Below are 26207 nucleotides of genomic sequence, written 5' to 3'. Positions count from 1 at the left end.
ACAGAGAGAGAGAGAGAGAGGGTGTGTACAGAGAGAGAGAGAGAGAGGTGTGTAGTAGAGAGAGGGAGAAGTGTGTACAGAGAGAGAGAGAGAGGGGTGTGTACAGAGAGAGAGAGGGGTGTGTATAGAGAGAGGGAGAAGTGTGTGTAGAGAGAGAGGTGTGTGTAGAGAGAGAGAGTGTGTAGAGAGAGAGAGGGGTGTGTACAGAGAGAGAGAGAGAGGTGTGTGTACAGAGAGAGAGAGAGAGGTGTGTGTACAGAGAGAGAGAGAGAGAGAGGTGTGTGTACAGAGAGAGAGAGAGAGGTGTGTGTACAGGAAGAGAGAGAGAGGTGTGTGTACAGAGAGAGAGAGAGAGAGAGAGGTGTGTGTACAGAGAGAGAGAGAGAGAGGTGTGTGTACAGAGAGAGAGAGAGAGGTGTGTGTACAGAGAGAGAGAGAGAGAGGTGTGTGTACAGAGAGAGAGAGAGAGAGGTGTGTGTACAGAGAGAGAGAGAGAGGGTGTGTGTACAGAGAGAGAGAGAGAGAGAGAGAGGTGTGTACAGAGAGAGGGAGAAGTGTGTACAGAGAGAGAGAGAGGGGTGTACAGAGAGAGAGAGGGGTGTGTACAGAGAGAGAGAGAGAGGGGGTGTGTATAGAGAGAGGGAGAAGTGTGTGTACAGAGAGAGGTGTGTGTACAGAGAGAGGTGAGTTAGAGAGAGAGAGAGAGAGGTGTGTACAGAGAGAGAGAGAGAGAGAGGTGTGTGTACAGAGAGAGAGAGAGAGTGTGTGTACAGAGAGAGAGAGAGGTGTGTGCACAGAGAGAGAGAGAGGTGTGTGCACAGAGAGAGAGAGAGAGTGTGTGTACAGAGGAGAGAGAGAGAGAGTGGTGTGTACAGAGAGACAGAGAGAGAGAGGGGTGTACAGAGAGAGAGAGGGTGTGTACAGAGAGAGAGAGGGGTGTGTACAGAGAGAGAGAGGGTGTGTACAGAGAGAGAGGGTGTGTGTACAGAGAGAGAGAGAGGTGTGTGTACAGACAGAGAGAGAGAGGGGGTGTGTACAGAGAGAGAGAGAGAGGGGTGTACAGAGAGGGGGTGTACAGAGAGAGAGGGGTGTGTACAGAGAGAGAGGGGTGTGTACAGAGAGAGAGAGAGAGAGGGGTGTACAGAGAGAGAGAGAGGGTGTACAGAGAGAGAGAGAGAGAGGGGTGTGTACAGAGAGAGAGGGGTGTGTATAGAGAGAGGGAGAAAGTGTGTACAGAGAGAGGTGTGTGTACAGAGAGAGAGAGGGGTGTGTGTACAGAGAGAGAGGGGTGTGTGTACAGAGAGAGAGGGGTGTGTGTACAGAGAGAGAGGGGTGTGTGTACAGAGAGAGAGGGGTGTGTGTACAGAGAGAGAGGGGTGTGTGTACAGAGAGAGAGGGGTGTGTGTACAGAGAGAGAGAGGGTGTACAGAGAGAGAGAGGGGTGTGTGTACAGAGAGAGAGAGAGAGGTGTGTACAGAGAGAGAGAGAGAGAGGGGTGTGTACAGAGAGAGAGAGAGAGAGGGGGGTGTACAGGAGAGAGAGAGGGTGTGTACAGAGAGAGAGAGAGGGGTGTGTACAGAGAGAGAGAGAGAGGGGTGTGTACAGAGAGAGAGAGAGAGGGGTGTGTACAGAGAGAGAGACAGGGTGTGTACAGAGAGAGAGAGAGAGGGGTGTGTACAGAGAGAGAGAGAGAGAGAGAGGGAGGAGAGTGTGACAGAAAAGAGAGAGGGTGTGTACAGAGAGAGAGAGAGAGGTGTGTGTACAGAGAGAGAGGTGTGTGTAGAGAGAGAGAGAGAGAGAGGTGTGTGTACAGAGAGAGAGAGAGAGAGAGGTGTGTGTACAGAGAGAGAGAGAGAGAGAGAGAGGTGTGTGCACAGAGAGAGAGAGAGAGGTGTGTGCACAGAGAGAGAGAGAGAGAGGTGTGTGTACAGAGAGAGAGAGAGAGGGGTGTGTACAGAGAGAGAGAGAGAGGTGTGTGTACAGACAGAGAGAGAGAGAGGGGTGTGTACAGAGAGAGAGAGAGAGAGAGAGTGGTGTGTACAGAGAGAGAGAGAGAGAGGGGGTGTACAGAGAGAGAGAGGGGTGTACAGAGAGAGAGAGGGGTGTTAAGAGAGAGAGAGGGGTGTACAGAGAGAGAGAGGGGTGTACAGAGAGAGAGAGGGGTGTACAGAGAGAGAGGGGTGTGTACAGAGAGAGAGAGGGGTGTGTACAGAGAGAGAGAGGTGTGTGTACAGAGAGAGAGAGAGAGGTGTGTGTACAGACAGAGAGAGAGAGAGGGGTGTGTACAGAGAGAGAGAGAGAGGGTGTACAGAGAGGGGTGTACAGAGAGAGACGGGTGTGTACAGAGAGAGAGGGGTGTGTACAGAGAGAGAGAGAGAGAGGGGTGTACAGAGAGAGAGAGAGGGGTGTACAGAGAGAGAGAGGGGTGTGTATAGAGAGAGGGAGAAGTGTGTACAGAGAGAGGTGTGTGTACAGAGAGAGAGAGAGGTGTGTGTACAGAGAGAGAGAGGGGGTGTGTACAGAGAGAGAGGGGTGTGTGTACAGAGAGAGAGGGGTGTGTGTACAGAGAGAGAGGGGTGTGTGTACAGAGAGAGAGAGGGGTGTACAGAGAGAGAGAGAGGGGTGTGTACAGAGAGAGAGAGAGAGAGAGAGAGAGGGGTGTGTACAGAGAGAGAGAGAGAGGGGTGTGTACAGAGAGAGAGGGGTGTGTACAGAGAGAGAGAGAGGGTGTGTACAGAGAGAGAGAGAGAGAGGTGTGTACAGAGAGAGAGAGAGAGGGTGTGTACAGAGAGAGAGACAGGGGTGTGTACAGAGAGAGAGAGAGAGGGGTGTGTACAGAGAGAGAGAGAGAGAGAGAGGGGTGTGTACAGAGAGAGAGAGAGTGTGTGTACAGAGAGAGGTGTGTGTGACAGAGAGAGAGGTGTGTGTACAGAGAGAGAGAGAGAGGTGTGTGTACAGAGAGAGAGAGAGAGTGTGTGTACAGAGAGAGAGAGGTGTGTGTACAGAGAGAGAGAGAGGGGTGTGTACAGAGAGAGAGAGAGAGGGTGTGTACAGAGAGAGAGAGTGTGTGTACAGAGAGAGAGAGAGAGAGAGGGGTGTACAGAGAGAGAGAGAGGGGTGTGTACAGAGAGAGGGAGAGAGGGGTGTGTACAGAGAGAGAGAGAGAGAGAGAGGGGTGTGTACAGAGAGAGAGAGGGGTGTACAGAGAGAGAGGGGTGTGTGTACAGAGAGAGGGGTGTACAGAGGGAGAGAGGGGTGTACAGAGAGAGAGAGGGTGTACAGAGAGAGAGAGGTGTGTACAGAGAGAGAGGGGTTGTGTACAGAGAGAGAGGGTGTGTGTACAGAGAGAGGGGTGTACAGAGAGAGAGAGGTGTGTGTACAGAGAGAGAGAGAGAGGTGTGTGTACAGAGAGAGAGAGAGAGGTGTGTGTACAGAGAGAGAGAGAGGTGTGTGTACAGAGAGAGAGAGAGAGGTGTGTGTACAGAGAGAGAGAGAGGTGTGTGTACAGAGAGAGAGAGAGGTGTGTGTACAGAGAGAGAGAGAGGTGTGTGTACAGAGAGAGAGGTGTGTGTACAGAGAGAGAGAGAGGTGTGTGTACAGAGAGAGAGAGAGGTGTGTGTACAGAGAGAGAGAGAGAGGTGTGTGTACAGAGAGAGAGAGGTGTGTGTACAGAGAGAGAGAGGTGTGTGTACAGAGAGAGAAGAGGTGTGTGTACAGAGAGAGAGAGAGGTGTGTGTACAGAGAAGAGAGAGGTGTGTGTACAGAGAGAGAGAGAGTGTGTGTACAGAGAGAGAGAGAGGTGTGTGTACAGAGAGAGAGAGGTGTGTGTACAGAGAGAGAGAGAGGTGTGTGTACAGAGAGAGAGAGAGGTGTGTGTACAGAGAGAGAGAGAGGTGTGTGTACAGAGAGAGAGAGGTGTGTGTACAGAGAGAGAGAGGTGTGTGTACAGAGAGAGAGAGGTGTGTGTACAGAGAGAGAGAGAGGTGTGTGTACAGAGAGAGAGAGAGGTGTGTGTACAGAGAGAGAGAGAGGTGTGTGTACAGAAGAAGAGGGTGTGTGTACAGAGAGAGAGAGAGGTGTGTGTACAGAGAGAGAGAGAGGTGTGTGTACAGAGAGAGAGAGTGTGTGTACAGAGAGAGAGAGAGTGTGTGTACAGAGAGAGAGAGAGGTGTGTGTACAGAGAGAGAGAGAGGTGTGTGTACAGAGAGAGAGAGAGGTGTGTGTACAGAGAGAGAGAGAGGTGTGTGTACAGAGAGAGAGAGAGGTGTGTGTACAGAGAGAGAGAGAGGTGTGTGTACAGAGAGAGAGAGAGGTGTGTGTACAGAGAGAGAGAGAGGTGTGTGTACAGAGAGAGAGAGGTGTGTGTACAGAGAGAGAGAGAGGTGTGTGTACAGAGAGAGAGAGAGAGGTGTGTGTACAGAGAGAGAGAGAGGTGTGTGTACAGAGAGAGAGAGAGGTGTGTGTACAGAGAGAGAGAGGTGTGTGTACAGAGAGAGAGAGAGGTGTGTGTACAGAGAGAGAGAGAGGTGTGTGTACAGAGAGAGAGAGAGGTGTGTGTACGAGAGAGTGTGTGTACAGAGAGAGAGAGAGGTGTGTGTACAGAGAGAGAGAGAGGTGTGTGTACAGAGAGAGAGAGAGGTGTGTGTACAGAGAGAGAGAGAGGTGTGTGTACAGAGAGAGAGAGAGAGGTGTGTGTACAGAGAGAGAGAGAGGTGTGTGACAGAGAGAGAGAGAGGTGTGTGTACAGAGAGAGAGAGAGGTGTGTGTACAGAGAGAGAGAGAGGTGTGTGTACAGAGAGAAGAGAGAGAGAGAGGTGTGTGTACAGAGAGAGAGAGAGAGGTGTGTGTACAGAGAGAGAGAGAGAGAGAGAGGTGTGTGTACAGAGAGAGAGAGAGAGAGGGGTGTGTACAGAGAGAGAGAGAGTGTGTGTACAGAGAGAGAGAGGTGTGTGTACAGAGAGAGAGAGAGGTGTGTGTACAGAGAGAAAGAGAGAGGTGTGTGTACAGAGAGAAGAGAGAGAGGTGTGTGTACAGAGAGAGAGAGGAGGTGTGTGTACAGAGAGAGAGAGAGAGAGAGGTGTGTGTACAGAGAGAGAGAGAGAGAGAGGGGTGTGTACAGAGAGAGAGAGAGAGGTGTGTACACAGAGAGAGAGAGAGGAGGGTGTGTACAGAGAGAGAGAGAGAGGGGTGTGTACAGAGAGAGAGAGAGAGGTGTGTGTACAGTGTACAGAGAGAGAGAGAGAGGTGTGTGTACAGAGAGAGAGAGAGGTGTGTGTACAGAGAGAGAGAGAGAGAGAGGTGTGTGTACAGAGAGAGAGAGAGAGAGAGTGTGTGTACAGAGAGAGAGAGAGAGGTGTGTGTACAGAGAGAGAGAGAGAGAGAGGTGTGTACAGAGAGAGAGAGGAGAGGGGTGTGTACAGAGAGAGAGAGAGGGGTGTGTACAGAGAGAGAGATAGAGAGAGAGAGGTGTGTACAGAGAGAGAGAGAGGTGTGTACAGAGAGAGAGAGAGGGGTGTGTACAGAGAGAGAGAGGGGTGTGTACAGAGAGAGAGAGAGAGAGAGAGGGTGTGTACAGAGAGAGAGAGATAGGGGTGTGTACAGAGAGAGAGAGAGGGGTGTGTACAGAGAGAGAGAGAGGGGTGTGTACAGAGAGAGAGAGAGGGGTGTGTACAGAGAGAGAGAGAGAGGGGTGTGTACAGAGAGAGAGAGGGGGGTGTGTACAGAGAGAGAGAGAGGGGTGTGTACAGAGAGAGAGAGAGGGGTGTGTACAGAGAGAGAGAGAGGGGTGTGTACAGAGAGAGAGAGAGGGGTGTGTACAGAGAGAGAGAGAGGGGTGTGTACAGAGAGAGAGAGAGGGGTGTGTACAGAGAGAGAGAGAGGGGTGTGTACAGAGAGAGAGAGAGGGGTGTGTACAGAGAGAGAGAGAGGGGTGTGTACAGAGAGAGAGAGAGGGGTGTGTACAGAGAGAGAGAGAGGGGTGTGTACAGAGAGAGAGAGAGGGGTGTGTACAGAGAGAGAGAGAGGGGTGTGTACAGAGAGAGAGAGAGGGGTGTGTACAGAGAGAGAGAGAGGGGTGTGTACAGAGAGAGAGAGAGAGGGGTGTGTACAGAGAGAGAGAGAGGGGTGTGTACAGAGAGAGAGAGAGGGGTGTGTACAGAGAGAGAGAGAGGGGTGTGTACAGAGAGAGAGAGAGGGGTGTGTACAGAGAGAGAGAGAGGGGTGTGTACAGAGAGAGAGAGAGGGGTGTGTACAGAGAGAGAGAGAGGGGTGTGTACAGAGAGAGAGAGAGGGGTGTGTACAGAGAGAGAGAGAGAGGTGTGTGTGTGTACAGAGAGAGAGAGGTGTGTGTGTGTACAGAGAGAGAGAGGTGTGTGTGTGTACAGAGAGAGAGAGGTGTGTGTGTGTACAGAGAGAGAGAGAGGTGTGTGTGTGTACAGAGAGAGAGAGAGGTGTGTGCAGAAAGCCCTGTGGATGAGAGAGGTGTGTGCAGAGAGAGCCCTGTGAATGGGAAGGGGTGCACAGTGTGTGCAGAAAGCCATGTAGATGGGAGTGGTGTGCACAGTATGTGCAGAGAGCCATGTGGATGGGAGTGGCGTGCACAGTATGTGCAGAGAATCCCATAGATGGTGGGGGATGCACCATGTGTGCAGAGAACTCTGTAGATGGGAGGAGGAATGCACCGTGTGTGCAGAGAGCCCTGTACATGGGAGGGAGTGGGGTGGTGCATAGTGTGTTGAGAGAGCCCCACGGTTGGAGGAGAAGATGACAGACTGTGTGTGTGTATATACAGAAGGTGTTCTGTATTGATGTGTGCCACATACTTCTTTCCAACTTCTGTGCTATGTGATTCTATGATTCAGAGTTAATAAGTGGTTCCCACAATGAAGTCTAAAGATATGGTAAATGATTACAAGAGTTGAAATGTAGTTTTTGCTGTAATTTTAACAATCATCTGCCCAGTTTCCCAGAGTAGCAAAAGTTATTGTGCTGGTTTAGATACAGATGGGGCAAGAAAATACAGAGCTGTGTAGGTTGCCCACTGTTGTGTATTTCTGCCCTATTGGTGAGAATCAAAGTCCAGAGCTGTGGGATGACTTGTGCCAGCACTGCTTGTTCTAAGGTTCTTTAACTTGCAGGAAATTGAATTGAAGAATGTGTCGTTTAAGTACTCGCGATTAACCTGTCTCACAGGCTTTCCTTCCAATCACTTAGACAGAGTGTGGGGTCTAAGAGCAGAGGCAGCGTGTTAGTACAAGGGTTTTGCTTTGTGAACACTGTTTGCAAGTAAAATAGTTTAGTGAGAATTTGTCAGATCTTTAACAACCATAACTTCGCAAGTCATAATTGGATTTTTTTTAAATCTCAGAATGCTCCAAGAATAGAATGCATGTAATAATGAATAGGTAAGCATCAATTTAGGCTGTAGTAATAAAAGATGCACAATGCCTTTATTTTAAAAAAGGCAATCGAAATGAGTGGATAAACAAAACAGGCTGTTGGTTTGAATAACCTTTTCTTTGAATGGCCTTGTGTAACCAGAGAATAGTATATGTGTATTTCCACATGTAACAGTCTGAAATGAGCATCCTGAATAAAGCACCATTATTAGATCTCATTGTAACTGAATTTTAGAATGAGTTTTGTTTAATAACAAAGGAAATCCCAGAAACTAGTTTGTTTCGTTGTCCAAATATCCATAACATCTGGTTCCGAAACATTCTTATTTGTAATATCTATCTATCCAGCTAGGTCTTGTATTCTTTCTAAACTTGAAGGTGTCAGAGAACATTTAATAGGATCATAGAAACTTCGTGCAGAAGGTGGCCCATCATGACATTATTTCTATTAAAACTACACTCCCAAACATGATTAAACACAGTAACAGTACATTTTCTAGTGAAATTGTTTGCCCCTCATCTTAAGTTATGGCTTTTAAAAAATTTTGATTTGGTGTTCCCAGTATTCTAATCTGCCATTTATGGTCTTCCTGTGCTGATTTTCAGAAAGTTTGGGTGTTCAAGTTCAGTGTGGGTGCTTCATCTTGGAATTTCTACTGCCATTATTTCAGTGCTGCAAGTGGCCCTTCCTTATAACAACATTTAATTTTAAACATTTGCTGCCTTTCCAGCTGGCAGTCCTGTTTTAATTTTTATACTTTGGGTGGTTGTGCAATTTGATGAGAAACTATTCTCTAAACGTACTAACTGTACAACCAGCAAGACACAGTCTCCTGTGGCTGCGCAGTTGTCAAGGGGTATCCTTTGCCTCCTGTAACTAGCAAGAGTACAGAAAGCCTGAGGCAATGATATGGGCAACATCTGTTTTTGAAATTGGAAAGGGAGATTATGGGAACTGGGTGGTGGAGTGTGAGCAACATTGGAATTATCTCTGGAACCAGGGTTCGAATCCTGCCCGAACTGACGGGATGAAAGTCTCCTCTGTTTGCCAGCTATGGGTTCTACGTGAAATAAGTCTGGAGAGTCTCAATCCAGTTCCTAATGGGCACGGCCCGTCAGCACAAAACTACCTGTAATTTGGCACTAACTAGCAATCTGACTTGGAGAAGGAAATGGGTGTAGGGGGACAATGTCAGACTGGAGCAATAGGTGCTCTTCTTGGGTTGGGACAGAGTATAGGGAGCTTTATCCTGCATCTGGTTGTCCTATGCCTGACACTAGGTGCCTGAAATGGGAATATTCCCCACCACTAACAATCCTCACATTCAGATGAATCTTTAAACCGAGGCCCCCTCTGCCCTCTCGGGTGTACGTACAAGATGCCCTGTCACTATTCGAAGAAGAGCATGTCGGTCCTCCCCGGTGTCCTGGTCAATATGCATCCCTCAATAAACATCGCTAAAACTGATTATCTGGCCATTATCACATTGCTGTTTGTGGGAGTTTGCTGTGTGCAAACTGGCTGTGGTGTTTCCCTACATTACAACCGTGACTACACTTCAAAAGCTGTAAAGCACTTTTGGACGCCCTGAAAGGCGCTCATTGAGCAGAATTTTTCTTTTAAAGAAAGGATAAAAAATGATTAACTTGTTAGATAGTTCACAGTGCAATTTGCAGCGCAACTGTAGTTAATAACCTGGTACTTTGTCTCATTGTTTTTAAAAAAAAAACACTAGTCCATTTTGCCAAGTGGTACAACAGAGTAGCATATCTCCCTAAGCCAGCCCAACCATTTACTCGGGGAGTGGTGAGGACGTTGTAAGGGTAAACAACAATAACATGTCTTCCATGGAGGAATGGAGGAAAATTGAAGTGCGGGCCATTCGCTGCACCCTTTAAAGAACATAATTGACTGAAGCAGGTTGCGTGCCTGCTCTCTGGGATGGGGAACATTATGCATAATTGGGATGTAGTGGTAGGGAGGGAAATGGGCAAATGAGATTGGGGGAGTGGTTTACACTAAATTCACTTCCGAAATCTGAGACCAACCTGACATAGAAACACAGAAATTTACAGCGCAAAAGGAGACCATTTCGGCCCGTCGTGTCCGCGCCGGCCGACAGAGCCACACGGCCCTTGGTCAACAGCCCTAAAGGTTACATATAAACCTATGAACAATGACGGAAAGGCAAAGAGCAACCAGTCCGACTCTCTCAACTGCGACACCCCTTATGCTGAAACATTCCACACTCCACCCTGACAAGATTGTCCCTACAACATTAGGTGAATTTTTCAGTTTTCCAGATTAACCATCTGTGTGACTACTAATGCCAGTTTGCTTTAAAATTTTGTGCTGTGGGTCAAATTGCTAAGATTTGGCTTGTGATTATTCATTCATGTGGGATCCATGAAGCCAATTGAGTGAGGAGATCTTCACCTCTCCATTTGGGCTGAATTCCAACTCGGGATCCCAGATATAAAAAGGTCGCCACATCAACTGTCTCTTTCAAAAGAAAAAGTTTAACATCGCTATTCTCTTCTATTTAAGAAAGAATTGATATAAATATATTAAAATACTTTGTTTTCATGTTTTCTCGCAGCCAGTATGAAGGAGCACAGCAATGGCAAATGCTGCAAAAGATTCTTAAAGGCAAATCTGAGAGAGCAATTGAGGTCCCACCACAGCAAATGGAAGCGGCTGGAAGGCTCGTTGTGCTCCCAAAGACAGTTTTATTATCAGCAGAAGCAGCGTCTGTGGCTGTCAATCAGGAAAAAACGGGTCAGATCTGCATTAAGAAAGGCCCTTCGGGATTGTCAACAGTGCAGATCCGTGAAAAGCACCGAATGCTTGAAGGCGACTCGGAAGGAGAAGGCGTTGTTGACCTCGGGAATCAATGACACGCCAACTGAGGAAGCATGTGCACAAGCATCTTTGGCACCCCACGAGGAAGGAGAGTGTAAGGGGCATGAAATTTGTGAAGTTTGGAACAACAATGCTGTAGCCCCGGATTCCGACTGTACATCAACCATTTTATATTGTAAAGCAGTCTCAAAAAATCTAACTGATGCACCTGCAACGGTGACTTTGCACAAATCTCTGCGGAAGGAGAATAGTGGGCTTCAGGATAACATTATAAATCAGAAGCTATCAAACGGTTATAAAAAAATAGACTTCCGAGAGAGCAAAGGAGATTTTGTAGTCAGTAATTTGCCTCGCAAGGCAAAGCGGCAACTGAAAGGGCATAAAATCTGTCTGCTCTATAGGAAACCTTCTCTCTTCAGCTTCCGTTGTAGAATATTTAACAGTCAAAATAGGCGGAAAAAAATTACCTGTCAGAGGCAAGACAAGCTAAACCACCAGGCACAATCTGCAGATATTGTCTGTGCAAATCCGAAAAGGGCTGACCAATGTTTGGATAAAATGGCAAGTGGTATGTCCTCGCAACCACCTCCCAAAGGCGAAGAATCCAGCCAGAATGTGCAGTTTGCTTCAGATCAGAATAGTGGTACGTCAGAGACAATGAAGCAAGAGAAGAAATTGTGCCCGGCTAATTGCTGTGAAGCTTCATGTATGCCCCTTGATGAGAGGATGGACACTTCGCAAACGCAAGAGGCAACGCCTCATTTTGTTCCTCCAACTGAAAGACCTGTTGAGCTTAACAATCAAACAGTTGAGGAAAACTCTGAAGCAGTGGGCCCACTATCAAGCCCTCTTGGGTTGGATACTTCTTGTGCCAACCAGCTTGTGACCGTTGATGAGTGGCCCAAGGCGGACGGGACATCCCAGTTGTTTGCCATCTCGCAGGAAAGACTTTCGAAGCAAACCCCAGTCTGCGACGGGGAGATGCAGGTCATCAGTGCCGTAACGGACTCGAGTCCGGTATCATGTACACACACCAACACTTCTGTTAATGAATCCGACCAGTCGGTATGTTTGCAAAGTGGTGAGCCATGTCCTGTGCTTCAGCCACAGCTGCTGGACCACATTTACTATAGATCTGTCGAGGAACCTGTCGGGCATGCATCGGTGAGGACTGAACAGCCAGGTAGAAGTCAGGCCGAAAAGGGGAAGGAGAATGACTCTCGGACCTGTTCTGTTGCCAGTGAACAATTAATATCCTGTATTCATGGTACAGTTGCTGGTTTAAGAAAACCTTTTTTCTTTTTCTATTTCTTCCTAAGATTATAAGTGCCGCTTTTAAAAAAAAGATCAGTATAGAATTTAATCAGCAACCCAGGCTGTTGTACACTAATTGGCACAAAGATTCTGCAAATGAGATACAAGTGGAGTAAGAAGTGTGTGTCACTTTAAAAAAGAAAGTGCTCCCATAACCACCACTTTTTTTTTTAAAGAAATATATTGAAGGTACATTGTACATTTTGCCACCTTTTAAAAGGTTTTTAAAAAAAACTTTTTTTTAAGTGTTACTTGTTCGAGCCTGACCCTGCCGGTTCCACCTGGCTGCATTTGGCCGAGCTGTCAGGTGTAGGTGGTTAGCCTTGTATTTCTCATCTGCAGTCCCACAGGCATTTGGTAGAATGGGATTAGTCTGCGGCAGGGTAGGATTATCCTCAGTCCGCCAAAGCAGAAAATAGAGCCCTAAAATGTGAGCAGGAGTCGTGCTCTCATGGGGGTTGGGGTTTAAATATTTGGCAGATGGTTGGTAAGTCGCATATTGCAGTTCTGCCATCAGAAGCACCCATTAAGGGACTCCACTGCTTTGCTATCCTGTTTGTGTCTGTTTCTTTCAGCTTGTTTCTGACAAATGTTTGTTTACATGATGAATGTTGATGCACTGTGGGCTGGGAGGCAAGCTGAGGAGAGTTACTAAGCTTCACAGCATGATGGAGCTGCATTAATACTTTAGGTTCAACCTGGAAGCTTCAATGTAATTGTGACTGTTAAATGGGCTTCCTCGTCTCTTGGGTTCAGTACCTCCTTGGTGTCATTTCCTATGATGTTGTTTGCTCAAATATTTTTAAACGTGCGGAAGCCATCAGAAACAAAGGCTACTAAAGTTGATCATAATCCTTTGTGTTTCTGTAAAACAGTTAGCGATAATGACCGTTTTATTTTTAGCTGGTCTTCTAAAACTAATCTCCCCAATATCCATGGCAGTTACTACGATGTGTATTTTCTTGCTGTAAAGACACGGAACCTGAAATTTCTTGGGCTCCGGTACACTGGCAAAAGTGTGGCAGGATAGTACTTCTGACCGTTGGCCTTGACCCCCATCCAAAATCTTGCAGCTGGGCTCATTTACATAAGAGGGATGTGTGCTTACAGCATTTATGGTGCTCCCTGGATGTTTTTCAGAGCAGCATTTTGCTGCTCCGTGGCGGATAACGTACCATTCAGCCAAACATTGATTTTTAAAATTAAATGGCTACTTTACCAGTTGCTGCTCTCCTGCCAGTTGATTGCCCAATTTACACTGTAGTTCAGTAAATATGTTTTGGATGGGGCATACTTTTTGTTGTCCACAAGAAAGACGTCATTTCTGCCAGGGGGTGTGTCATCCTGCCAGTCTCACTTCTTTCAATGATGTTCGGACGGAAGGGCAAGAAATGTCCAACCTCCCCCCCCCAAATCAGAAAATCTGTTCATGGGGATAAAGTGGCAAAGTTGCAACAGAACAGATCAGGGCCCCAATACCGCCCTCCCATGCCCAGGAGTTTTAAGGCCAAGATGTTGAATCAGCTGCGATTAGTCACCTAATATTTTGACTTGAAGGCTTTTCCCCATTCTTGAACCTTGTGTCCTGACCGAAGGGTCCCATTGCCGAAGCGACCAACCAAAGCGGGGAAGTGGAGCTGAGTCCATGATCAGATCAGCCATGATCTTATTAAATGGTGGAGCAGGCTCGAAGGGCCGTATGGCCTACTCCTGCTCCTATTTCTTAGGTTCATGTGTGATCGTAGACCATTAGTGTCATCGAGACGGCAAGGGCTCGACAGCTAAGTCTGGCCCAGCATTCACACACATACACTTGGATGTTGATCAGGAGCAGAAAACCTGACTGCTGCTTTTTCACTTCCCTCCCCCGCCCCTATTGCCCCTTTCCTAAACCATGGTATTATGGTCCATTATACCCCCCCCCCCCCCCACAGGCGAACTGCGTCAATTGCAATTGAACCTTGACCTTCGTGGTCTGTGTAGCTGAGTTCCACGTTGGGTGAGCCCCTCGCCCATAATTTATAAATATGATGGGGTTTTAATGATGGAGTGTCACTGAAACTTTGCAGTTTGAACATAGAATGTTCTTTAAGCCTGCCTTGACAGCTTCCTGACTTGTTTGAATTAGTTCTGAGTGATTCCAAAGTATTCAGAATCTTGATGTGAGAAACAGGAGTAATATCTTTCGTTTAGCCAAATCACTGGGCTCAATTTTCCCCAAAGCTGTTCTTTGGCGTACTTGAAGAGTTACACCTGTTTTTTGGAGGGGCCAACTATGGCAAAAAAAATCAGCCAACTTTCACCGTTTGAATTGTTGTTTTTGGTGCTGCCTAGCCTGTCCTTCAGCTTTGGGGGTGGAGCCTAAGCTCTGCGCCAGGGTAACGAGGGACACACTGCGGACTGAGGCTGGAAAGTGAAACAGACAACACATTCTGGCCAGCCCACAGCAACCTGCACAAGCACCGTGCACATTGCAGCAGCTTACCAGCATTAAATTATTGAAGAGTTTATGCAAAAAAGTCTTTCTCCTCTCCCCCCCCCCCCCTCCTCCTTCTTCTCCCCCCCCCCCTCCTCCTCTTCTCCCCCTCCCCCCCTCCTCTTCCCCCTCCTCTTCCCCCCTCCCCCCCTCCTCTTCCCCCCTCCCCCTCCTCTTCCCCCCTCCCCCCTCCTCTTCCCCCCTCCCCCCTCCTCTTCCCCCCTCCCCCCTCCTCTTCCCCCCTCCCCCCTCCTCTTCCCCCCTCCCCCCTCCTCTTCCCCCTCCCCCCTCCTCTTCCCCCCTCCCCCCTCCCTCTTCCCCCTCCCCCCTCCTCTTCCCCCCTCCCCCCTCCTCTTCCCCCCTCCCCCCTCCTCTTCCCCCTCCCCCCTCCTCTTCCCCCCTCCCCCCTCCTCTTCCCCTCCCCCCTCCCCCCTCTTCCCCCCCTCCCCCCTCCTCTTCCCCCCTCCCCCCTCCTCTTCCCCCCTCCCCCCTCCTCTTCCCCCTCCCCTCCTCTTTCCCCCCTCCTCTTCCCCCCTCCCCCCTCCTCTTCCCCCCTCCCCCCTCCTCTTCCCCCCTCCCCCCTCCTCTTCCCCCCTCCCCCCCTCCTCTTCCCCCCTCCCCCCTCCTCTTCCCCCCTCCCCCCTCCCCCCTCCTCTTCCCCCTCCCCCCTCCTCTTCCCCCCTCCCCCCTCCTCTTCCCCCCTCCCCCCCTCCTCTTCCCCCCTCCCCCCCTCCTCTTCCCCCCTCCCCCCCTCCTCTTCCCCCCTCCCCCCTCCTCTTCCCCCCTCCCCCCTCCTCTTCCCCCCTCCCCCCTCCTCTTCCCCCTCCCCCCCTCCCCCCCCTCCTCTCCCCCCTCCCCCCTCCTCTTCCCCCCTCCCCCTCCTCTTCCCCCCCTCCCCCTCCTCTTCCCCCCTCCTCTTCCCCCCTCCTCTTCCCCCCCCTTCCCCCCTCCTCTTCCCCCCTCCCCTCTTCCCCCCTCCCCCCTCCTCTTCCCCCCTCCTCTTCCCCCCTCCCCTCTTCCCCCCTCCCCCCTCCTCTTCCCCCCTCCTCTTCCCCCTCCCCTCTTCCCCCTCCCCCCTCCTCTTCCCCCCTCCCCCCTCCTCTTCCCCCCTCCCCCCTCCCCCCTCCTCTTCCCCCCTCCCCCCTCCTCTTCCCCCCTCCCCCCTCCTCTTCCCCCCTCCCCCCTCCTCTTCCCCCCTCCCCCCTCCTCTTCCCCCCTCCCCCCTCCTCTTCCCCCCTCCCCCCTCCTCTTCCCCCCCTCCCCCCTCCTCTTCCCCCCTCCCCCCTCCTCTTCCCCCCTCCCCCCTCCTCTTCCCCCCTCCCCCCTCCTCTTCCCCCCTCCCCCCTCCCCCCTCCTCCCTCCCCCCTCCTCCCTCCCCCCTCCTCTTCCCCCCTCCCCCCTCCTCTTCCCCCCTCCCCCCTCCTCTTCCCCCCTCCCCCCTCCTCTTCCCCCCTCCCCCCTCCTCTTCCCCCCTCCCCCCCTCCTCTTCCCCCCTCCCCCCCTCCTCTTCCCTCCTCTTCCCCCCTCCCCCCTCCTCTTCCCCCCTCCTCTTCCCCCCTCCTCTTCCCCCCTCCTCTTCCCCCCTCCTCTTCCCCCCTCCTCTTCCCCCCTCCTCTTCCCCCCTCCTCTTCCCCCCTCCTCTTCCCCCCTCCCCTCTTCCCCCCTCCCCCCTCCTCTTCCCCCCTCCCCCCTCCTCTTCCCCCCTCCCCCCTCCTCTTCCCCCCTCCCCCCTCCTCTTCCCCCCTCCCCCCTCCTCTTCCCCCCTCCCCCCTCCTCTTCCCCCCTCCCCCCTCCTCTTCCCCCCCTCCCCCCTCCTCTTCCCCCCTCCCCCCTCCTCTTCCCCCCTCCCCCCTCCTCTTCCCCCCCTCCCCCCTCCTCTTCCCCCCTCCCCCCTCCTCTTCCCCCCTCCCCCCCCTCCTCTTCCCCCCTCCCCCTCCTCCTCTTCCCCCCCCCCCCCCGTCCTCTTCCTTCCTCCCCCCCCCAGTCCTCTTCTTTCCTCCCCCCCCCCCGTCCTCTTCTTTCCTCCCCCCCCCCCCGTCCTCTTCTCCCCCCCCCCATCTCGCTTTGCCTCTATTCGCTCTCCCCTCTGCTCTCCCTCTCTGCTGCTGCTGTCCGGTCCGTGGAGTTGCATCTGCTGCATTCATTCTCTTAACTCCGCCAGTTTTGTTAACTGCCCAGAAGGTTTTTCCAGAGTCGTCACATACACCGTCCTAAGAAAAATCGGGAGTAAATCGTAGATGGCCAAAGTTGCTTAATTGGCCAGAGTTGGCAGGTTATGCCCCCAATGAGGTAAAAAAATCGTAGCCTTAAAAAATCCTACCTAAGTGAATTACACTGGCGCAGAAATTTTGAGGAAGCTTGGAGATTTTAATTTACTCCAAATAAAATGGTGCAGATAATTGGGGAAAATTGAGCCCAATATTTTGTGTCCTGGGGGATGTGTATCTCCTTTTATGGTTGAACATTGTTTTTGTTTTAAAAAATCTTCCCATTGCCAGAAATGTTACCATCATGCTCATTCTCAGTTACTCACGTGGGAGGCACCCTAATCACATTTTAATGGCTTGGGTATATCAAATCCCTTAACACCCTCACCCTCGTCCTGTGCTACTTTTAGGTTATGTGGAGTTGTAGAAAGAATAGAAAGCACAAGGCATCTCTTGCAGTACCAAGCGCTGCCTGGAAACCAGGATGAGATAGCACAACTGCAAATGATGTTTGTAACTGTACGAGAAGCAATCTGTCGTAATAAGGGCATCAGCCCAGTAGGTTCCAAAGGTTTCTTTAACGTGTGCAGTGAACTCTAGAACTGGTTGTTTCTGCACTGTGTTTTAGCAGACGGTCTCTCACTGACTGGGTAATGTTGGACATGTACTTTCCTGATCTTTATTTTGTTTCTCTCAGCTTTCCTGGATGAGTTTTTGAGAAAATACGGGAGTCTCATCCCACTTACTGAGGGTGATGTTCTGATGAAGCTAGAGCAGATCTTTCATCAGGATTTCCATGACAGGTATGTATGGTAGAGAACGCCTGCTGATGAGACCCTGAATAGTTTGATCTCCTGCTTCATTTGAAAAGTTTGTTCTTACTGGGGAATGGGCAGGGAAGTGGTGTTGAGGCAAAATCAAATCAGCCATGATCTTATTGAATGGCAGAGTAAGCTCGAGGGGCCAAATGGCGGCCTCCTGCTCCTATTTCTTATGTTATGTTTGAGACGCACTGCATTCTTGAGATTTACCTTTTGTAAAGGGGGAATGTTTTATTTGACAAATAGCTTCATCTACCAAATATGTCACAAACGCCAGGGTTCATAGAAACATAGAAAAACATAGAAAATAGGTGCAGGAGCAGGCCATTCAGCCCTTCTAGCCTGCACCGCCATTCAATGAGTTCATGGCTGAACATGAAACTTCAGTACCCCCTTCCTGCTTCAAAATCAATGTGGTTGATCTTGGCTGCACCAAGTACATCAGATGGTAGAGTAATGAGGGTGTTGGAGTGCCAGTGAACACTGTCCACTACCAATGCATGCACACTGTACTGTGCTGACACACGCAAGAAGCTGCATCTGCTGCATATCCACAGATTGCCTCAAAAGGAGTATAATGGAAGGAATGAATTGTTTTTGATATGTTGGGTTATCTATTATCTTTCCTCCTTCATTGTCTTCCCTCTCCATTCATTTCCCTCTCTTCCCTTATTCTCTCCCCCTTGCACACATGTCTTTTTTGCTTGCTTGCTTCATTTCAGCCGTTAGATTTGTGCAAAGTACTCAAAGCGATATTGGACGGTTATGTTGGAACTGCTAGATTTTTCAAAAGAAAACGTATCTGTAACAAATAGACCTTTCAGTTGTGATTTTCCTGTAAAAAGCAGAGGCCTTCCATTGTGTTATGTGCAGCTATTTTAACAACTTCTCACTGCGACCATGAAATAGAGAAAAACTTGCATTTATATCATGCCTTATCACATCTCTTGGGACGTTGCAAAGTGCAGAATAACAACAACTTTTATTTATGTAGTGCCTTTAACATCGTAAAATGTCCCAAGGCTTTTCATAGCCGTGTTATAAAGACAAAACCGATAAATTTGGCACCAAGCCACATGACGAAATTACGGCAGATGACCAAAAGCTTGGTTAAAAAGGTAGGTTTTAAGGAGTGTCTTAAAGGAGGAAAGAGAGGTTTAGGGAGGGAGTTCCAGAGCTTCGGGCCCAGGCAGCTGACGGTACGGCCACCGATGGTTGATCAGTTATAACCAGGGATGCTCAAGAGAGCAGAATTTGAGCGCAGCTATCTCATGGGGTTGTGAGGCTGAAAGATTAGAGATAGGGAGGGACGAGGCCATGGAGGGATTTGTAAACTAGTATGAGAATTTTGAAATCGAGGCGTTGCTTAACCGGGAGCCAATGTAGGGCAGGAGCATGGGTGATCGGGATTTGGTGCGAGTTAGGACATGGGCTGCCAAGCTTTGGATGACCTCAAGTTTACATAGTGTGAATGTGGTTGGCCAGCGATGATGTAGTTAAGTATAGAGGTAACGAAGGCATGGATGAGGGTTTCAGCAGCAGAAGAGCTGAGGTAGGGGCGGAGGCGGGCAATGTTACAGAGGTGAAAATAGGCGGTTTTAGTTATGCCACGCATATGTGGCCAGAAGCTCATTTCAGGGTCAAATGTGACGCATGGGTTGCGAACAGTTTGGTTCAGATGGATACTAGGGAGAGGGATTACTTCTGAAATGCCGACACTGTTCTGTCAATAAATGCAGCACCATTGACAGTTACAGCGCAAACTTCTCTTTTTACCCCCTACCACTAGACACACACACTTACTTCAGCTGAAAAAGTTGAGTGAGGCTTGGCTGTGATGTTGTCCACGGTTAAATAGCCTGTCAATATTCAAGGCCTAAGCTCCCACATGACAAATAATCACTTTTGTGAGGTACTGTGCAACCAAGCCTCGGTGACACCCGGTGCTTTCAGCAAGGAGGAAAGAAAATTGGACTAAATAAACCCTCATATTTTTTTTTTTTCAATACCCTTCAAGCAGGTCTAGTTTGTACTTTTATGGAAAATATCACCATTCAGGGTGTCCTCTAAGTGCCTTGCACACTGGCAGAGATGGTAATCTGCGGTACAGAAGCAATGTTAAATTGTATCCCCTCTGTTCTGTGTACTTCAGGAAGGTCTTCATCCGGATGGAAATCCGAAAGTACCAGAAAGCACAGGTGAACAAACCAGTGTCCAGTTTCCAAGTGGTTTACAACAAACACGTTTTGACTTTGGACGACCTGGCCACACTTTATGGAGAGAACTGGCTGAACGATCAGGTCAGACGAGGGCAAGTTGTGCCAGAGATGTTTATCTGTAACTGATCTCTGTGAGGGTCAAATGTACCTCACAAAAGTGACAGCTTGGTTTATTGGTGTGAGTGAGGTTGGAGTGTAAACCTAACTGAATTATTTCTAGATTAAAGGAGTGTTAGAACCTTGTAAATAGCCATCATCCAGCCCCTCACTGTTCTGTATAATCTCTAGTGCTAGTGTAATATATTTCATTTTACATTAGAGTGCTAGTGCCATCTTACCCAAATGGAGTCTGTAGCGGTGAACAAATTGTTAAAGTTTACTGACTAACTGTCCCAGGGACAGAGAAACATAGAAAATAGGTGCAGGAGTAGGCCATTCGGCCCTTTGAGCCTGCACCGCCATTCAATGAGTTCATGGTTGAACATGCAACTTCAGTACCCCATTCCTGCTTTCTCACCATACCCCTTGATCCCCCTAGTAGTAAGGACTACATCTAACTCCTTTTGAATATATTTAGTGAATTGGCCTCAACAACTTTCTGTGGTGGAGAATTCCACAGGTTCACCACTCTCTGGGTGAAGAAGTTCCTCCTCATCTCGGTCCTAAATGGCTTACCCCTTATCCTTAGACTGTGACCCCTGGTTCTGGACTTCCCCAACATTGGGAACATTCTTCCTGCATCAACCTGTCTAAACCCATCAGAATTTTAAACTTTTCTATGAGGTCCCCTCTCATTCTTCTGAACTCCAGTGAATACAAGCCCAGTTGATCCAGTCTTTCTTGATAGGTCAGTCCCACCATCCCGGGAATCAGTCTGGTGAATCTTCGCTGCACTCCCTCAATAGCAAGAATGTCCTTCCTCAAGTTAGGAGACCAAAACTGTACACAATACTCCAGGTGTGGCCTCACCAAGGCCCTGTACAACTGTAGCAACACCTCCCTGCCCCTGTACTCAAATTCCCTCGCTATGAAGGCCAACATGCCATTTGCTTTCTTAACCGCCTGCTGTACCTGCATGCCAGCCTTCAATGACTGATGTACCATGACACCCAGGTCTCGTTGCACCTCCCCTTTTCCTAATCTGTCACCATTCAGATAATAGTCTGTCTCTCTGTTTTTACCACCAAAGTGGATAACCTCACATTTATCCACATTCTACTTCATCTGCCATGCATTTGCCCACTCACCAAACCTATCCAAGTCACTCTGCAGCCTCATAGCATCCTCCTCGCAGCTCACACTGCCACCTAACTTAGTGTCATCCGCAAATTTGGAGATACTACATTTAATCCCCTCGTCTAAATCATTAATGTACAGTGTAAACAGCTGGGGCCCCAGAACAGAATCTTGCGGTACCCCACTAGTCACCGCCTGCCATTCTGAAAAGTGCCCATTTACTCCTACTCTTTGCTTCCTGTCTGACAACCAGTTCTCAATCCATGTCAGCACACTACCCCCAATCCCATGTGCTTTAACTTTGCACAACAATCTCTTGTGCGGGACCTTGTCAAAAGCCTTCTGGAAGTCCAAATACACCACATCCACTGGTTTTCCCTTGTCCACCCTGCTAGTTACATCCTCAAAAAATTCTAGAAGATTTGTCAAGCATGATTTCCCTTTCACAAATCCATGTTGACTTGGACCTATCATGTCACCTCTTTCCAAATGCGCTGCTATGACATCCTTAATAATTGATTCCATCATCTTACCCACTACCGATGTCAGGCTGACCGGTCTATAATTCCCTGTTTTCTCTCTCCCTGCTTTTTTAAAAAGTGGGGTTACATTGGCTACCCTCCACTCGATAGGAACTGATCCAGAGTCAATGGAATATTGGAAAATGACTGTCAATGCATCCGCTATTTCCAAGGCCACCTCCTTAAGTACTCTGGGATGCAGTCCATCAGGCCCTGGGGATTATCGGCCTTCAATCCCATTAATTTCCCCAACACAATTTCCCGACTAATAAGGATTTCCCTCAGTTCCTCCTCCTTACTAGACCCTCTTGTATCCGGAAGGTTGTTTGTGTCCTCCTTAGTGAATACCGAACCAAAGTACTTGTTCAATTGGTCCGCCATTTCTTTGTTCCCCGTTATGACTTCCCCTGATTCTGACTGCAGGGACCTACGTTTGTCTTTACTAACCTTTTTCTCTTTACATATCTATAGAAACCTTTGCAATCCGTCTTAATGTTCCCTGCAAGCTTCTTCTCGTACTCCATTTTCCCTGCCCTAATCAAACCCTTTGTCCTCCTCTGCTGAGTTCTAAATTTCTCCCAGTCCCCGGGTTCACTGCTATTCCTGGCCAATTTGTATGCCACTTCCTTGGCTTTAATGCTATCCCTGATTTCCCTTGATAGCCACGGTTGATCCACCTTCCCTTTTTTATTTTTACGACAGACAGGAATGTACAATTGTTGTAGTTCATCCATGCAGTCTCTAAATGTCTGCCATTGCCTATCCACAGTCAACCCCTTGAGTATCATTCGCTAATCTATCCTAGCTAATTCACGCCTCATACCTTCAAAGTTACCCTTCTTTAAGTTCTGGACCATGGTCTCTGAATTAACTGCTTCATTCTCCATCCTAATGCAGAATTCCACCATATTATGGTCACTCTTCCCCAAGGGGCCTCGCACAACGGTATTGCTAATTAATCCTCTCTCATTACACAACACCCAGTCTAAGATGGTCTCCCCCCTAGTTGGTTCCTCGACATATTGGTCTAGAAAACCATCCCTTATGCACTCCAGGAAATCCTCCTCCACCGTATTGCTTCCAGTTTGGTTAGCCCAATCTATATGCATATTAAAGTCACCCATTATAACTGCTGCACCCTTATTGCATGCACCCCTAATTTCCTGTTTTATGCCCTCCCCAACATTACTACTACTGTTTGGAGGTCTACACAACTCCCACTAACGTTTTTTGCCCTTTGGTGTTCTGCAGTTATACCCATATAGATTCCACATCATCCAAGCTAATGTCCATTCTAACTATTGCATTAATCTCTTCTTTAACCAGCAATGCTATCCCACCTCCTTTTCCTTTTATTGTATCCTTCCTGAATGTTGAATACCCCTGGATGTTGAGTTCCCAGCCCTGATCATCCTGGAGCCACGTCTCCGTAATCCCAATCACATCATATTTGTTAACATCTATTTGCACAGTTAATTCATCCACTTTATTACGGATACTCCTTGCATTAAGACACAAAGCCTGCAGGAACAGGAGTAGGCCATTCAGCCCCTCGAGCCTGTTCTGCCATTCAATGAGACAGACAACAGCATCTGTGGGAGGGAACAGAGTTAACGGCCCCAATATTAACGGGAGTGCCAGAGAGACTTCCAGTCCAGCAGAGAAGAGCCACAAGCAGCTCACAAAGCTCTGGTCGGACAGTCTTGGTCTAGGCTTGCTGTCTGTGCTAATTCTAGCTAAAAGTAGACATGGGTAAAAAGTGGTATATGTCAGTTGAAAGTGCGAATGGATTATTTGTCCATGTTTAGAGCTGTTCTGACCTCTTCGACATTGAATTAAAAAACATTAGCAAAAAAATGAGTGAATCAATAGTCCATAGCCCAGTCAATAAGTGTGTTTTACTTGAGATCTGAAATGCCATTACTGAGTTTAATGAAGGGAAAGATCTCCTTTTACAACAGTGATTGTAGTAATCAATGCACAGGCGTTTTCTCCCCGAAAACATGGGCGGAGCAACGTTTGACAGATATATTGGAGACAAATTCTCTACCTCAGAACTGTGGATGCTCAGTCGTTGAGTATATTCAAGACAGAGGTCTAAACATTTTTGGGAACAAAGGGAATTAAGGGATATGGGAATAGTGCTGAAAGGTGGAGTTGAGGTAGAAGATCAGCCATGATCCCATTGAATGGCAGAGCAGGCTCGAAGGACCAAATGGCCTGCTCCTGCTCCTATTTCTTATGTTCTTATGAGATCATGGCTGATCTGCGACCTAACCCCATATACCCACCTTTGGCCCGTATCCCTTAATACCTTTGGTTAACAAAAAAACTAGCAAACTCAGATTTAAAATTTAGAATTGATCAAGCATCAATTGCCGTTTGCGGAAGAGAGTTCCAAACTTCTAACACCCTTTATGTGTAGAAGTGATTCCTAATTTCACTCCTGAAAGGTCTGGCTCTAATTTTTAGACTATGCCACCAGTCCTAGAATTCTCAACCAGCAGAAATGGTATATCTCCATCTGCTCTATCTGTCCCCCCCTTAATATCTTGAAAACTTCAATCAGATCACCCCTTAACCTTCTAGTGAATGGGCAAACTGTGGCAAATCGATTTTAGTGTAAGCAAATGTGAGGTCATCCACTTTGGACCTAAAAGGATAGAACAGGGTACTTTTTTAAGTGGTGAAAAGCTAAAAACAGAGGAGGCCCAAAGAGACTTGGTGGTCCAGGTGCATAAGATCATTAAAATGTGATGAACAGGTTCAGAAATTAGGGTATACAACCCTAATTTGTGTAATCTCTCGTAACTTAACCCTTGAAGTCCGGGTATCATTCTAGTAAACTTTTGCTGCACTCCCTCCAAGGTCAATAAATCCTTCCTACAGTGTGGTGTCCAGAATTGCTCTCAGTACTCCAGGTGTGGTCTAACCAGGCTTACAGCATAACTTCTACCCCCTTGTATTCTAGTCCTCCAGTTATAAAGGCCAGCATTCCATTAGCAATTTCTGAACCTGTTCATCACATTTTAATGATCTTATGCACCTGGACCACCAAGTCTCTTTGGGCCTCCTCTGTTTTTAGCTTTTTGCCACTTAAAAAAGTACCCTGTTCTATCCTTTTAGGTCCAAAGTGGATGACCTCACATTTGCTTACACTAAAATCGATTTGCCACAGTTTGCCCATTCACTTAATCTTTTGATAACCCTTTTTGTAATTTTATGCTTTCATCTATACTGCCTAAAATACCGTCTCTCTTTGTGTTATCGGAAAATTTGGATATATGACATTCTATGTCATCATCTAAGTCGTTAATAAATACTGTGAATAGTCGCGGCCCCAACACAGATCCCTGCAGGACACCACTCATCACATCCTGCCAATTAGAGCACCTGCCCATTATCCCTACTCTCTGGGTCCTGCCGCTCAGCCAATTTCCCAACCAGGTCAATTTGCCCTCAATTCCGTGGCCCTGGACCTTAGTTAATAGTCTCTTATGTGGGACTTTATCAAATGCCTTCTAGAAGTCCATTTAAATAACGTCTATAGACATTCCCCTATCTACTACTTTAGTCACCTCTTCAAAAAATTCAGTCAGGTTTGTCAGGCATGACCTGCCTTTCACAATCCATGCTGGCTCTCTGATCAACTGAAAATTTGAGGTGTTCAGTCACCCTTTCCTTAATTAGAGTCTAGCAATTTCCTGACAACCGAGGTTGGGCTACCTAGGTTTTCTCCTCTTGCCATTCTTAAATAGCGGAGCGACAGACATAATTTTCCAATCTAAAGGAACGGTTCCTAAATCGAGAGAACTTTGGAAGATTATAGTTAGGGCCTCTGCAATATGCTCACCTACTTCCTTTAAACCCTGGGATGGAAGCTATCTGGTCCTGGGGAATAAGAACATAAGAAATAGGAGCAGGAGTAGGCCATTTGGCCCCTCGAGCCTGCTCTGCCATTCAATAAGATCATGGCTGAACTGATCATGGTCTCAGCTCCACTTCCCTGCCCACTCCCCATAACCCTTTACTCCCATTTGGCTCAAAAATCGGTATCTCCGCCTTAAATATATTCAATGACCCAGCCTCCACAGCTCTCTGGGGCAGGGAATTCCATAGATTTACAACCCTCTGAGAGAATTAATGGGCGGCCCCTTATTCTGAGACTGTGTCCCCTAGTTTTATTTTCCTTTGAGTGGAACGATCCTCTCTGCATCCCCCTTGTCTGGCCCCCTCATTATCTTATATGTTTCAATAAGATCACCTCATTCTTCTGAACTCCAATGTGTATAGGCCCAACCTACTCAGCCTATCTTCATAAGTCAACCCGCTCATCTGTGGAATCAACCTAGTGAACCTTCTCTGAACAGCTTCCAATGCAAGTACATCCTTAAATATGGAGACCAAAACTGTACTCCAGGTGTGGCCTTAGCAATACCCTGTATAGTTCTAGCAGGACTTCTCTGCTTTTATATTTGCCTTCGTGATTACTTACATACCTGCATACTAACTTTTTGTGTTTCATGCACAAGGACCCCCAGGTCCGTCTGTACTGCAGGACTTTGCAATTTTTCTCCATTTAAATTATAATTTGCTTTTCTATTATTTCTGCCAAAGTGGATAACCTCACACTTTCCCACATTATACTCCATCTGCCAAATTTTTGCCCACTCACTTAGCCTGTCTATATCCCTTTGCAGATTTCTTGTGTCCTCCTCACAATTTGCTTTCCCACCCATCTTTGTATCATCAGCAAATATGGCTACATTACACTCTGTCCCTTCATCCAAGTCATTAATATAGATTGTAAATAGTTGAGGCCCCAGCACCGATCCCTGCGGCACCCCACTAGTCACCATTTGCCAACCGGAAAATTACCTATTTATCCCGATTCTCTGATTTCTGTCAGTTAGCCAATCCCCTATCCATGCTAATTATTACCCCCAATCCTGTGAGCTTTTATCTTGTGCAGTGACCTCTTATGTGGCACCTTATCGAATGCCTTCTGGAAATCCAAATGCACCACATCTACTGGTTCCCCCTTATCCACCCTGCTCGTTACATCCTCAAAGAATTCCAGCAAATTGGTCAAATATGATTTCCCTTTCATAAAACCATGCTGACTCTGCTTGAATGAATCATGCTTTTCCAAA

The 26207-nt window shown here is 48.0% G+C and overlaps 1 protein-coding gene across 5 annotated transcripts in view; it reads left to right on the top strand.

Moving 5' to 3' along the window:
* The window catches only part of LOC139266068 (sentrin-specific protease 5-like), a 44588-nt gene that overhangs the window by 1685 nt on the left and 16696 nt on the right, over positions 1-26207 (top strand). For 3 of the 5 annotated variants that reach the window (XR_011593680.1, XM_070883913.1, XM_070883911.1), the window contains exons 2-4: positions 9998-11527; positions 16955-17060; positions 19231-19378. Coding sequence is in view for 4 of the 5 variants with exons in the window: in XM_070883913.1 (XP_070740014.1) it covers positions 10003-11527; positions 16955-17060; positions 19231-19378 (1779 nt within the window). In the remaining variant the exon portion in view is untranslated. Of the gene's footprint in view, positions 1-7366; positions 7404-9997; positions 11528-16954; positions 17061-19230; positions 19379-26207 lie in introns of all 5 variants that reach the window. The other 2 variants (XM_070883912.1, XM_070883914.1) reach the window with 2 other exon arrangements.

The sequence above is a fragment of the Pristiophorus japonicus genome, chromosome 6 (genome assembly GCF_044704955.1).
Source record: "Pristiophorus japonicus isolate sPriJap1 chromosome 6, sPriJap1.hap1, whole genome shotgun sequence".
Lineage (NCBI taxonomy): Eukaryota > Metazoa > Chordata > Chondrichthyes > Pristiophoridae > Pristiophorus > Pristiophorus japonicus.
Note: the sequence above shows the minus strand (reverse complement) of the source record. Positions and strands in the feature narration are given on the sequence as shown.